General features: G+C 40.4%; 1 protein-coding gene across 1 annotated transcript in view; it reads right to left on the reverse strand.

Annotated features, from left to right (window-relative positions):
- Positions 1-5,120: 5,120 nt before the first annotated feature.
- The window catches only part of LOC121362277 (N-acetylated-alpha-linked acidic dipeptidase 2-like), a 31,236-nt gene continuing 23,337 nt past the window's right edge, over positions 5,121-13,019 (reverse strand). Inside the window, exons 16-19 of the mRNA XM_041483646.1 lie at positions 12,704-12,968; positions 9,406-9,487; positions 8,366-8,458; positions 5,121-6,805 (exon numbers count right to left, since the gene is read on the reverse strand). Coding sequence (XP_041339580.1) covers positions 6,616-6,805; positions 8,366-8,458; positions 9,406-9,487; positions 12,704-12,968 — 630 coding nt within the window. The 3' untranslated portion in view covers positions 5,121-6,615. The remainder of the gene's footprint in view (positions 6,806-8,365; positions 8,459-9,405; positions 9,488-12,703; positions 12,969-13,019) is intronic.

Genomic DNA, 13,019 nt, shown 5'->3' on the forward strand with positions numbered 1-13,019 from the left:
ACCAGAGTTTTACTTTACTGGATAACTTAAGTGGGATGCTAGTGCTTTCCAAGAGCAATTAACAGCTGTAAAGAAGAGAAGGTTGGTAAAATGAATGGAAGACATTGAAATGTAGTTGAAAATAAGCTTTTAAGAAAAATACTGTCACATACATGTTGTTGCAAAATAATTCAGAGAAGATGTGCTAAGGATGATGCAAATGAACAACTCCCAACAGCTGAGCTTGACAGTGTTTTATGCTTTTCTCACATACCTTTGTAAGGGTCCACCTCCGTGCTGTGTGAGCATTGGTCAGTGCTTCTTTTGCTGTTATTTTTCCTCAGCAACATTTTACTTTCCAAAACAGCCACTTAAATTTGTTGCATTTATAATAATTAAACAGTTGTATTGGCACACATTGCCTGAAGACTTGGGTATGGTTGGGACTTCTACAGTGAAAAGTGGCCAAAAATTCAGTGTGGTTTAGTGATAATACCCAAATGCTGAGTGCATAATTCTTAAGCTAAACCATGTGTAATTTTTAATGAGTTTTTGTATTTTACAGTTGTATTATATAATGCACATATGTTTTTCCTTAAACTGCCCCATAAGGGTACTTCAATAAGCATAACTATAAAGAGTGTATTGCAACCTGCGGCGTTGTACGTCCTCCCTTTTCCTGCATGCATTGCAGGTGTTATTCACTGAAGTTTGAAGTGTAGTTTTGTGCAGAGTGAGCAGTAGCTGTTAGAGAGCTGATAGATTTTGCCAGAGGTTCTCCATATTCTGGTAATTGTGTTTTAGTACAAAACAAAGTGTAATGCTGCCTGAGAGGCAAGTGCCAAGTCCTGCAGTCGCACTCTGAATCCTATACAAATATCTGGTTCTCAGGCAGGTTGTTTTTTTATCAGACTGCAGGTGACAAGAATGGTATTTGCAAAACCAAAATCTTGTCAGGCTGAATTGGGTGAGCAGAGTGGTTTGAAAATACAGAAAGAAAAGCCTGGTTAGTTTCATCAATTTCTCAGGTTTACAGGATTGGACACTTAAGTGTGCATATGACTATGGATAAACACCTGTCCTTAATGATTTTTCTTTAAAAAAACTTGGGACGTCCCCCATGTAGTCCCCAGATGCCAATCTCTGCTGAGAGTCCAATGAACATGGGATTCATGTGGCTGGTAGCATGGCAGAAGCTTCATTCCAGCTCTGCAGGGTCCCAGAACCTGCCAGGCTTGCTTTGTCTGAACTTCTTTTAACCTGCCTGCAGTTTTGTTCTGGCTTGTTTGGCTGTTAAAACTTTTCTCATGTCCCGGTGGCTGTTGTCTGACTTGGTTTTACCTTGTTTCTCATTCTGTAGTTGCTTGTTGTAGACATATTTTTTTTATATAACTACTAAAACTAAAGCTGGTTTACTGTGTAGAGCAACATACTGCTGACTCTAGTGCCATGTCACAGAGGGATACATGCAGGGGCCTTGAAAACTGAGGTATGGGATGTGTGTAGAGGACTAATGATATGGGATGATTGGAGAAGGGGCACTGCTGGATAGCAGAGATCCCAGGAAGAGAAACAGCTCATAAATATAACTGCTTTTCTATTGAATGGTTTGTACTGTAATTTCTTTTTTTTTCTTTAATCATAGAGACTAATCATTCTTCAATCACACAGTTAAGATTTCGAGCATACCAACAATGAACCTGTCTTTACTTACAAAGTGTGTTTCTTCCTGCCTGTAAGACTGGCAGGATGCTTATGAGTGACTCCTCTGCCATGGCATTGGACGACGCTATGACTGCTGGCAGTACCCACACTGCTGTAAGGGTAGTGCCAGGATAATACAGCGTGTGCTGCAGACTGAAGAGAGCTTTAGTGCAGGAAGGTGGTGTCCAGGCATGCAGGCTCTGGTGTAGAGTATGAAAATATGGCTTAGGAGACAGAGCTGAGGAAACAAAAGCAATGCTTCAGTAGGGGGTGGTGGTTCCAGAAATATCTGAAAGGATGAGTGACCTCAGATCTAAATCTTTCAGTGTTCACAGCTGGCCATGTTTCCTCTGCGTGATCTGCTTCTTACGGGTTACATAAGGGTGTGTTGTCACAACAGTCACTGTATCCAGCAACTGTGACTTGGGTTTCCTTCTAAAAGTGCAGCCAAGTTTGGAAGTGATGTGGATGGCAGCATCAGGAACACGTCAGCTGCACTGTCAGCAGGCTAGCAAAGCACATCTGGGGAAGGTGCCATGTAAACTTAGCAAGTCTATTCTTATCCGATACCCTGCTGTGAAATGCTTTTCTATTATTGCCTCTGCTGTTCTTTCCCTTAATGAAAGGTTGGAACATGTTTGGAGTTTAATTGAACCAGGTCCAGCTCCTCCTGCAGGAGGTGCCTAACAAAGCACTCTTATTCCTCCTCTTAGAAACCTTGAGCTCCCCAAGCTGAAGATGTTTAAGGGTGCAGAATCCATCAGGAGAAGCACTGTTGATCTGACAGGAGCATCCTTGACCTTATGGATTCTAACTGGCCCAAGTCTCAGTGGTGCAATGGGAACAATCTTCTACCTTAACAAAGACTGCTTGCTAAATTCAGCTCCTGCTGGTTTCTCTAAGGACACTTTATATGAGCAGGTGCTGTTCTTTGAGGAACAGAGCACTTTGGTTCTGCTCTGAACAGCAGAAGAAAGATTTCTGTGTTTCATTTAATTAGTGTTGTCTTCACTGCTCTGCCATAGGGAAGTTCATGATGTTCACCATCATTCAGCTTTTTCAATAGCACTGTTAACTGTACACTGAAATCCTATGAATAAAACTAAGGGAATTTAGAGAGGAAAAAACCAGGTTGTGCATGTCCAGTTTCTACCAGCTGCAGAGAGGGTCCCCAGATGAGTCTGACAGAGTGTCACCTGGAGATTCAAGCATTAAGGTTACAGATTTCTTTCCAAAGGCAAGCCAAAGGTATTTCAACCATAAGAGAATCTTAATCATAGGCTCAAACAAAGGTTGAAAGGGATCTTTAAAGGCTATCCAGTCCAATCCCATTGCCATCTTCAGCTAGATCAGGTTATTCAGGACTCTCACCCTGAATGTTTCCAGCGATGGGATGTCTGCCATCAATCTGGGCAACTTGTTCTAGTGTTTCCTCATCTGCATTGTAAAAATCCTACTTGTATCTAATCTAAATTGACCCTTCTTCAGTTTAAAACTATTACGTCTTGTACTAATGCAACAGGTCCTGCTAAAAAGCTTGTCTCCAAGCTGAAATAAAGTTCCAGGCGCTGTCCCTTTGGAACTGACTTTCTAAAGAGACAATTGACAACCCAAATATCCAAGTGATACTTGATCCATCCAAGTTTAATTTTGCCAGATTTTTTTGCAGCTCCAGTCTACTAGGCTGAAGGGTCGGTTTCTCCCATTTGTAGGATTTACTGATTGTTTCAGCCAGGCTGAGTGAAGAAACTGGGCAACTGGAATTGAGAAAGGACAGTGTTACCCATTTGTAAGGAGAGTATGAAAAATTCCCTTCCCCCACTTTAAAATTATGGGGAGGCAGAGCTACACTTTGCACTGGGGGACAGCAACAGAGGCTTGTTTGCTTATCTACAGAACTTAAGATTCTGCTCATTGAGGAAGGAAAGGCAATTGGAGATCTGAGTAACTGATCCTTTCAATACCAAGAATAAGGGATTTTGTGGAATTTAGTTAGTATAAGCCATTTTTAAGTGGTTTGGTTTCCTTATTTATAAGGGTTTGGATATCACTCTTCCTCAGTAGAACTTTATAGACAGGGATGGAAATAGATTTAATATATTTTGTGTACTTCTCAGGCTGTAGCTGGTCATGATGAATCTCACATTCACACAGTTATCAATTAAGTTGACAAGAGGAACAAAGCAATCAATGCCAGCTGTGCATGCAGCCTGCTGTGAGCTGTAATTTATTCTTACAGCTTCAAACTGCACAGGGAAGCAAGGAGAGATTGTATGTTCTTTTGCAGCAGCAAGGTAATAGTACAGAACCTCAAAGGCTAGCTACCACTGAAAAAATTATGTTTACTTGTGAGACATTTGTTCACTGGTTTGTACATTTCCGTAAATGGAGGAAGAAGAAAGTTTCATTAAATATTTCTTTGCAATGTGGAAACTCCTTGTTTGCCTTACACTCTGATGATCCTACAGCAGCAACCGCTGGCAGATCCAAAGTTGGCTGTGGCTCAGAAGGAAGATGCACTAATGGCTTTTTTTCACTATCTACATATCCTAACCCTCCCTTGGGAGCACATTCAGTACTGCCCATTGCAGCTAATGTAAAGTTGTGATGGAGCAGGAAGGGCACACAATTCGGAGAAAGGGGAAAAAAAAAAAAAAAACCAGTGCAGTTATGTACCAGTCACATCATTGCAAGATATTCTTAAGCAGTAAGTTCAGCTACAGATGTGGAGATGAAAACTGTGAATGTCCCCAGTTAAGTAAAAGTAAAGAGAACAACGAAAATGTATTTGCTGTTCATAGGATCATAGAATAGGTTTAGGCTGGAAGGGCCCCTAAAGATCCTCTACTTCCAACACCCCTGCCATGGGCAGGGATGCCTTCCACTAGACCAGGTTGCTCAGAGTTCTATCCAGCCTGGTCTTGAACACCTCCAGGGATGGGGTATCCACACCTTCTCTGGGCAACCTGTGCCAGTGCCTCACCACCCTCACAGTAAAGAATTTTGTCTACTCTAAACCCACCTTCTTCCAGTTTGAAGCTATTCCCCCTTGTCCTGTCACTACACACCCCTGTCAACAGTCCCTCTTCAGCCTTCTTTAGCTATTGGAAGGCTGTAAATAAGGTTTTTCCAGAGCCTGCCCTTTCCTAGGCTGAACAGCCCTAGCCATCTGAGTCTTGTGCTCATGAGAGAGATACTCCAGCCCTTTGATCATCTTCATAGCCTCCTCTGGACTTGCTCCAACAGGCCCACATGTTGGGGCCTCAGGGCTGGAAGCAGCATTCCAGGTGGAGCCTTGCCAGAGCAAAGGGCAAGAATCACCTGGTCTGTGCCCCAGCATCAGCTACTCTTGTCTCTTATGTGCTGACAAGGTCAGTTTTGCATTCCGTTACCCAACAGAAGAGGTGCAGCATGGACTGTGGAAGTGTAATTTCCTCCTCAAGTGCCTAAGGCTTGATCTGTGAAAAGCAATTGAACAGTAAATTAAGAGAACAGCATCCACAGGCACACAATCCTTCATCTTTCATGGAGGTGTATTGGAGGCGATGCCAGTGAAAGCCTCTCTTCTTGGTGGCATATATCCCCCAAAACAACTTCTCACAAGTTATTTCTGGTTCCCTTGTCTGAATTCAAGGCATCTGAGATGAGAACAACAATTCTGTCCTGCTTTTCTAATTCTGTCCTTTTTAGGGCCACATCTGTTCTATTCCCCATAAAACAAAGAAGATTTTTTTCCCACAACATGGTACAATTTATGGTAGTGACAAAAACTGTAGTATATTTTACATAAGAGATGAAATTGGTTAATGTCAGTTTCCACAAGATGGAATGTGATTCAGTAAAATTCTAGCAATTTTATTCATTTTAAAGCATGTAGATGAGAATTACACCTAAAGGGCAAATGAAGCAAGAAATTTTTAATTTTTTTTTTCTTTTTATACGAACTAAACAGTTTTGTACAACTGGCCTTCTCATGCATTTCAGTTCCTCTTTGAATATAAAATCAGCTCCTGATGGGAAACATTCTTCAGGTCTTACTTGAAGACAGAATTATCTCAAGCTCCATGCTAATAGTAACAGTACCCTCCAGCTCCTTCAGATGGAAAAAATATGAAAGAGATTGCCTGGGAAAAAACAGGAACAAAAGCTGCCCTGGGCTCAGAACTAGAGAAAGTGCCAAAAAGAGCAGGGAGGTCAGCTTTTGGTTACCCCCCAAAATCTTTATTTTCCAAAGTGCAAGTAAAAGAGTGAGACGCATAGAGACTTTCAGAGGGATGGATGTGCACTCCACTGAGAGCATGCTTTTGGATTTCAGCTGTTTTCCTTGATTATCAAGAATGGCTAGTACTGCTTTGGCAATCAGTAGGAGAGTCACTTATTTATTTTTTCAGGGAAAAGAAAGCAAATCAGTGTAAAGAGCATTCACCAGTCCTGCAGAATTGATTCTGAAATGCAGAGGTGCCTTTGGTGTCTCCTATTATAAAAGTAATTATCAGAACAAGAAAAATGGACAGGCTGAGTATTGCATTTTTTCCATCAAAATGTGTGCTGTTGATCACTGCTGTGGACAAATTTGCAGGTAGTTTGGCAAATAATTGTTTTCATAACTGTACATGCAAAACACTGGGTCCTCAAAGCTGGTAGATCTCTCAGAAAATTCTAATCAGAAACTGATTGTTCCTGCTTCCCCCTCTTCCCACTTCTCCCCAAATTTGCTTCCATCCAGAGCTGTTCATAAAGTTCTGTCAGTAGCAGAGATGCAGCAATCCCTGTCTCAGGAGTTCTCTGGCACACAGAGCTCTGCACACCTACCGTGTGGTTTGGGAGGCTGGAGACTGAGGCAGGGCAGGCAGTCGGGGACACTGGGACACTGCAGCAGCCTGACAGCTCTGTGTGCCACACTCTGCTCTGGGAGTTTTCAAAGCCTTCATCTTATGCTACTTCCTTCAGTGTGTCTGCTGCTGCCTGCACAGTGAAGGCTGCAATGGAAATCTGCCTCTTCACTTCTTCCCAGGCTTCAAGTTGGTCAGCTTTGCTTTCAATATCAAACATGGCATCATAGATTCCTGGGAAGGATTCTCCTGCATATTTGTTGTGGCTGCTTGGAGCAAAGATGACATGTCTGTGGGAAAAAAAAAAAAAAAAAAAAAAAAAAGGCAATTATCCTAAATAAAAGAAACTATTAATGGGGTGTGTGTTCATTGTACGTGTACTGTATGAAGCAGCTGTGAATATACACAGGAAATTGGGCTCCAAAACGACAGGAACAATCCCAAGATCAAAATCTGTTGGAAAGGGCACAGATTTAGGTCAGATGGCCTTCTCCTTGGGAAGAGATGACACATTTGTCTAATTAAGAGCAAAACCATGTTACACTTTTTGAAAATGGGAGCTCAACAAACCTATCTAAGTAATTTGCCAGTCGAGAACAGGGAATAAAACTACTTATAGGTGTGCTGTGAGAAATGGAGTAGAAACCTCAAAAACAGCTAAGTAGCTGCATGATGGTCAGCAGATTATTTACCTGGGAAAGGAATTTAAAAGGAGGGGAAAAAATCTGTGGCTGAATTCTAGAGAAAAGCATGAATTATTGAGAAGAGAAGTGATCATATTGGATCAGAACTGCACAAAATATCAATCTTATTTTTTGGTATAGTTTTGGTTTTTTTTCCCTAAATAATGAATAGCTACAGATCTGCAATTAAATTTATTTTAACTATGAAGTATAAAAGCACATTTACAGCATGTGAAAGAGTCCTCCCAAATGAAAAGAAACATTAAAATTACATTAATAAATTCAAGCAAGTAAGAACTAATAATAAAATAAAAAAACCCAGACAGCTCCAAATGATACCCAACACCCAACAAGAAAATTTCTAGAAAGAAATTACTTCATTCTTCTCAAAGTGTGAATGACAGTTTATCCTAGGAGGATGGAGGTGTGATTCTCAGTTCTACCTGCCTGAAAGACTTGTGGCATGGCATGAAAGCCATCCATCAGTGAGTCAGACATATCCAGTTGATAGGAAAAGGGGGATACTGAAAGCAAAGTGAGATGCTTACACCCCTGACACTGAAAGCTGGCATCTTGTCAGGCATTCCTAATAAAAGCACTGGGATTCTAGAAAGAATATAGTAGTTAGTGGTTTAAGCTTTTTGGAGCTCCTATAGAAGCAGCCAAAACTGGGATAGAGGGGGCTCTGTAGCACAGCTCACAGACCTTTATCCTGTGCTGAAAGGTCCCTCCCTCTCCAAACTCTCCTTTCTTGGCTTCTCTCTTCAACTGACCCTCATTACACGTCTGTTCTCATTTACTCTGCCCTCTTTTCACTTTTTTTTTAAATACAGTTCATTCATTCTTCACTCAATCCTCACTTTACAGACAATCACAAGAGCAAGTTGTAACAGCACTATTACTGCACATCTACAAGCAAAAGTCAGAGTATAATGCTGTTGTGGTTTAACCACAGCTGATAGAAAGAGCCAAAAGAGAATTTGGCTCCACAAGTCTGGTGTAGCCAAGGAGTTCTCCTTAAGGGTTATAAACGAAATCCACTATTCATGTACTTAAAGCAATGTGTTGAACTGTAATTCCTGTGAGACCCATACAGCAATTCAACTGACTGGTCAGCTACAAAAATAGGATGCCTTAGACAGCAGATCAAGAAACTTTTAGCCTCACCTGTAAAACTTCCTTCCTGGCAAGCCCAGAGGATCAGTGAAAGCTCTTTCTACCAACATCAGCTGATCGTTCATGATGCGCACTGCTACTGAACTGCAGGAGAGGGAGACACAGAAATGTCACACAGCAGGGAAACATGACCTCCCAGTTTCATTTAAAACACTTTTCTTCACCTTTTTTTTTTTTGACAGAAAAAGAAAAAAAGACAAGTGCGGTCTACAGTTTACAAAAAAAGGTGAGGTTTTGCAAATGGAGATTCTGAATCCATGTTATAATAATGAATTGATATTTCTGTGTTAGAAAATAACACTTCACACTATGCAAAATAAAATGGGAAACTTTCTGAGAGTGTCAGATACTTGCTTAATATTAAATGGCACTGGAAAGATGGCACTTAAGAGAATGGAGAAGAAGACTGAGATTTACACAGATGAAGATAGCTAAATTTTGGTGTCCACCTATAAGCCAAATGTCCATAGTCCTGTTCCAATCTATGCAGTAACATAGGATGGGATTCAGCTGCTTAAACACAACTGGTACCGTATGTGGCCTGCAGTTACTGCACTCAGAGGGCACAGGAGTCCTGCAGCAGCCTTAAGCTGTCAAGCATCATACGGATATCTTGGATATTCTGAAGCATCATCCTCTGTCTTTGAAGTGTGCTGAAAGGAAAAATTCTGTTATCACCTACAACACTCAGGTGTAGGTGTCTAGAGATCTCAGCCCAAGTCTAACTTTCATTGCTACCTGCCTCTCCATGTATTGCAGTAATTTTAATGACAACCTGATACTAGTAATAAGCTCATACTATCAATCAAAGGAACATTCCTGTATCTGCTAATTCATCATTAAAGATACTACCTGTCTCAGGGTTCAGAGCTCTGTTCTACACTCATCAGAGAGAATCCTTGTGCAGTAGAAGAAATAAAGAACTGCCACTCTGGGTACCTAAGGCCAACCAGGACATAAATGTATACATACATATATATATATACACACACACACACATATATATATATATAAAACACTTTATTTCTTACTCTTTCTTGTCTACTTGTTCAAGTCTTCTGTGAAATTCAGCAGCAGCCTTTGAGAAGTTCACCACAGCAGAAAAAAGAGGATCTAGGAATGGAAGAACATGAAAAACTTTGAAGTATTCAGTAAACCTAATATACCTTTCAGTTGCTCAGTGGGAGAACTACATTTGTCTTGCTGATATAATAGCATTCATTTTGTTATTTTTACATAATTGATTGGCTTCCCTATTGCAGACTTTAAAGAGCTGCACTGCTAGCAAATACTTTTTGCAATGAGACCAACAGTAAAGCAGAGTGCTTCGGAAAGCTTTCACAACCATTCATCTTCCCTCTGCCTTGCAAGCAAAAAACTGGCTGTCATTGCACATTGAGAGCTCTGCAGTTCCCTGTTCAACAAATGCACCGCAGTGCTCAGGTATAAAAAGCCTGACTTCCATCAGAAATACCAGCTGTTCCAGAAGGCTGTGGAAGAACAGCAGGATGTTGCTTGAGGAGAAAGATGTCCCATTCACAGCACAACAGGAGAGTGTGATATGTGCATTGAGCAGCGTGAGGTGAGGCACAAAAGGCACAGCTGTCGTGGCACATAGGACAGACACAGCAGGTTAAAGCAGCCAAGTCCTGGCTGAAATTGCAGCTCAGGAGGTGCCTATGCCATGTTCCCCCATGCTGTCCCCCAGCACTGCCTCTCAGATGCCAGGGGATTGCCTGACTGTGTGCAGGCAGGTGGGCAGGAATGCTGCTGCTTTTCCCAGCCCAGTACCTCCGAGACATGTGGAATAACTCAGTTAGAGAAGCAGCAGGCTTTCCTTTTAATGGCAGTAGCAGCTGTGATGTGGAAGGCTCTATTTCATACAGACCTGGGGAAAGTATTGATTTATGCAAGTAATTTTTGTAGAATAAATCACAGGTGGATGTTACGACGCCAACTTCTGGCCCCACCAAAACTCCACTGAATTAGAAAAAAAAGACAGTTTAAAGCTTGTAAATTTTGTCCACAAGTTTCAGAAAACTGGCTAAACCAGAGTATCCTCTCTTCAATTGTGCAGGAAGATGGGACATACGATTAGATCATCCCCTAAATCCAGTCCTCTGTTGTCAACTATTATCCCTTCACTGTTTATAGATTTGTCATCCAATTTCACGTGACAGGCTTTCTGTTCCCAGGACTCCTATTGAAAGCTGTTCCTCAGACTCATTTGCTCTCCTATTTCTAGCAAACTTATTTATTCATCACAAGCCTACACTTGCTTCATTTTTGTCTTATTGCTGTTGCTTAGTTGGTACAATTGGAAACACAGATTTTATGTATGCAAGCTGTTTACAGACTGCAGTTCAGAGGGACACATCACCTTGTGAGGGTGAGAATTCACACTTGTCCACAACCCTGTGGCAAGAGCTCGAAGTTTGCCAGGGGCAGAGTCCTGCCCTGCTGACATCATGACCATATCACAGCAACAGATTATATTTCAGAAGCAGTAGGAGGGGATTTAAGAGAGAGAAAAAAAATAAGACCATCTGAAAAATAATGTAAGAAACTTGGTGTTCGTGTTCACTAGCTCTTCAGTGTTGTCAATGTTGGTTATTTTAGAAAACATCACATTTCTTTTTTTCTCCACTTGAAAACATTATTTCCTGATAGCATATGAGTACAAGCACAAATTTTATGAAAAAAAGGTTCCAGCCTTCATTGTTGCAGATGAGCAGCTAAAATGTGAATCCAAATGCAAATAAGAGCCTTAATCTATTATTTTTAAAAGGACAATTATATTATTTAGTCAGGCTTAATCAACAATTTTCTGACATTCAGTGTTGACACTAAGTAATTCTATGAAAATGCTGAGTTAAATGAACTTTAATTTTCGCAGTATTGTAAAACCTACCTATGTTATTTAATGTATTCTGGTGCAATACAATAAATAAAAAATTAGAAATTTTAGCTTCATTCCATAAATAATTTAAAATTCATCAGGCATCAGAGAAGAGCCATGAAAATAATGATAAGACTGAAAAACATGTATTGTAAAAAAAATAGTCAAAATGAGGCATTTATAAAGTTATTAAGGAGAAGTCTTATTTGGGTGAAAAACAAAAAAAAAACCTAAAAATAGAAGATTGCTTCTAGATTCTAGGAATGAGAATAGATGCACTGGTCAGGAGGTAGTTTGTGCAACTTCTAATCTGAAAATAGATAGAAACTCAAACAATGAAAATAAATTATTTCACAGATATTTTGATAGATGTTCCACTACTGCAAAAAAAAAAAAAAATTTGATCTTACAAGACATGCTGCAGTGAACACTAGAACATATTGAAGTAACTCTTGGTGTTTTACAAAATCTCAGACCAGATGATCCATCACACAAGACACCTCCTCTGTCTCAAGAGGTCTTTTTACAAAAAGAAGTGTCTTTTCAAAATAATCAACAATTTTTCACCAAAACCATTACATGACATTTCAAACATAATATTTAATTTCCCCCAAATGTGGGTTCAATTTGAGTTACTTACAATTTTTCACATATCCCAAACAAGGAGTGCATCTCCAAAAGGTGATTTGTATCTTTAAATCATGGGTTCATCAGATAGCAAGTGAATTAGGACTGACTGAAAAATCTCCTTTGTGCAGAAACACAAGGAGTGATCAAGGCAAGAAGGAAAAAGGAAGGAAAAAAAAGGAGACTGAAAATGACTCTGGAAGCTATCCCAGCCTGGGATCCTGAGCACTCTGCTTTAGACTTGTTTTATGGGCTCCAGAGCAATGTGCTCAGGTGCTCAGAAAATAGATGCATTCATGCAGGAGAGCTGGAAAAATGCTCCTGTAGCTTAAAAATGGCAACCAGACACTGAGGGAGATGGTGGAGCTCCCCAGGGTCAGATGAAGTTTTGCATGAAGAGGAATGGACACCTATGTCCCTCAATTTCAAAGCAGTTGCCAAAAGCACTTGACTTCTTTTTTAAGCAAGGAAGTGAGGATCAGGCTGAGATACCTCTTTGTCCTACATTTGAGGTCCTTGACTGCCTGTGAGCACTGTAATAATGCCTGTAATTAATAATATGCATGAAAATTCTTATAGCCCTTAGTAATTGGCCAGCACTGAACCCACCACACCCTCTTATCAAGACAATGATGAGTTAAACCTGTGTTGTGTTTAGAAAAAAAAAATAGTGACTCTTGATATGATGGCAAAATTCAAAGAGGAAAGAAAGGAATTAATTTGCAGAGCTATGACAGATGTAACATGTCCCTGCACGATTCTAATTAATACACATAATGCACAGTCCTGTGGCTGTTACTCACCAAATGATACTTTGTAAAGTTTCAGCTGTTCTTCATGCTTCTTGGCTAATTTATAAATTCTGTTGCTGTATCCTTTTAAGGCTTCTCCGTAGTCTCTAGAGTCGAATGGAATGACCTGGGAATCTGCCAGTTCATAAACCAGTTTGCCTCGTAACTGGGCAATTGTTAGCTGTTTCTTGAAGGTGGGGTCATAAAATTTTTCCACTAGCTCAAATGTCTCATACACAGTGTGATAAACAGGATAATTGCTGAATTTGTCTGCTTTCTGGAAAAGAGCAAGCAAATTTGTCAATGCCCTGTATTCTGACTGCAGTTA

The sequence above is a fragment of the Pyrgilauda ruficollis genome, unplaced genomic scaffold (genome assembly GCF_017590135.1).
Source record: "Pyrgilauda ruficollis isolate IOZ18807 unplaced genomic scaffold, ASM1759013v1 scaffold60, whole genome shotgun sequence".
Classification (NCBI taxonomy): Eukaryota; Metazoa; Chordata; class Aves; order Passeriformes; family Passeridae; genus Pyrgilauda; species Pyrgilauda ruficollis.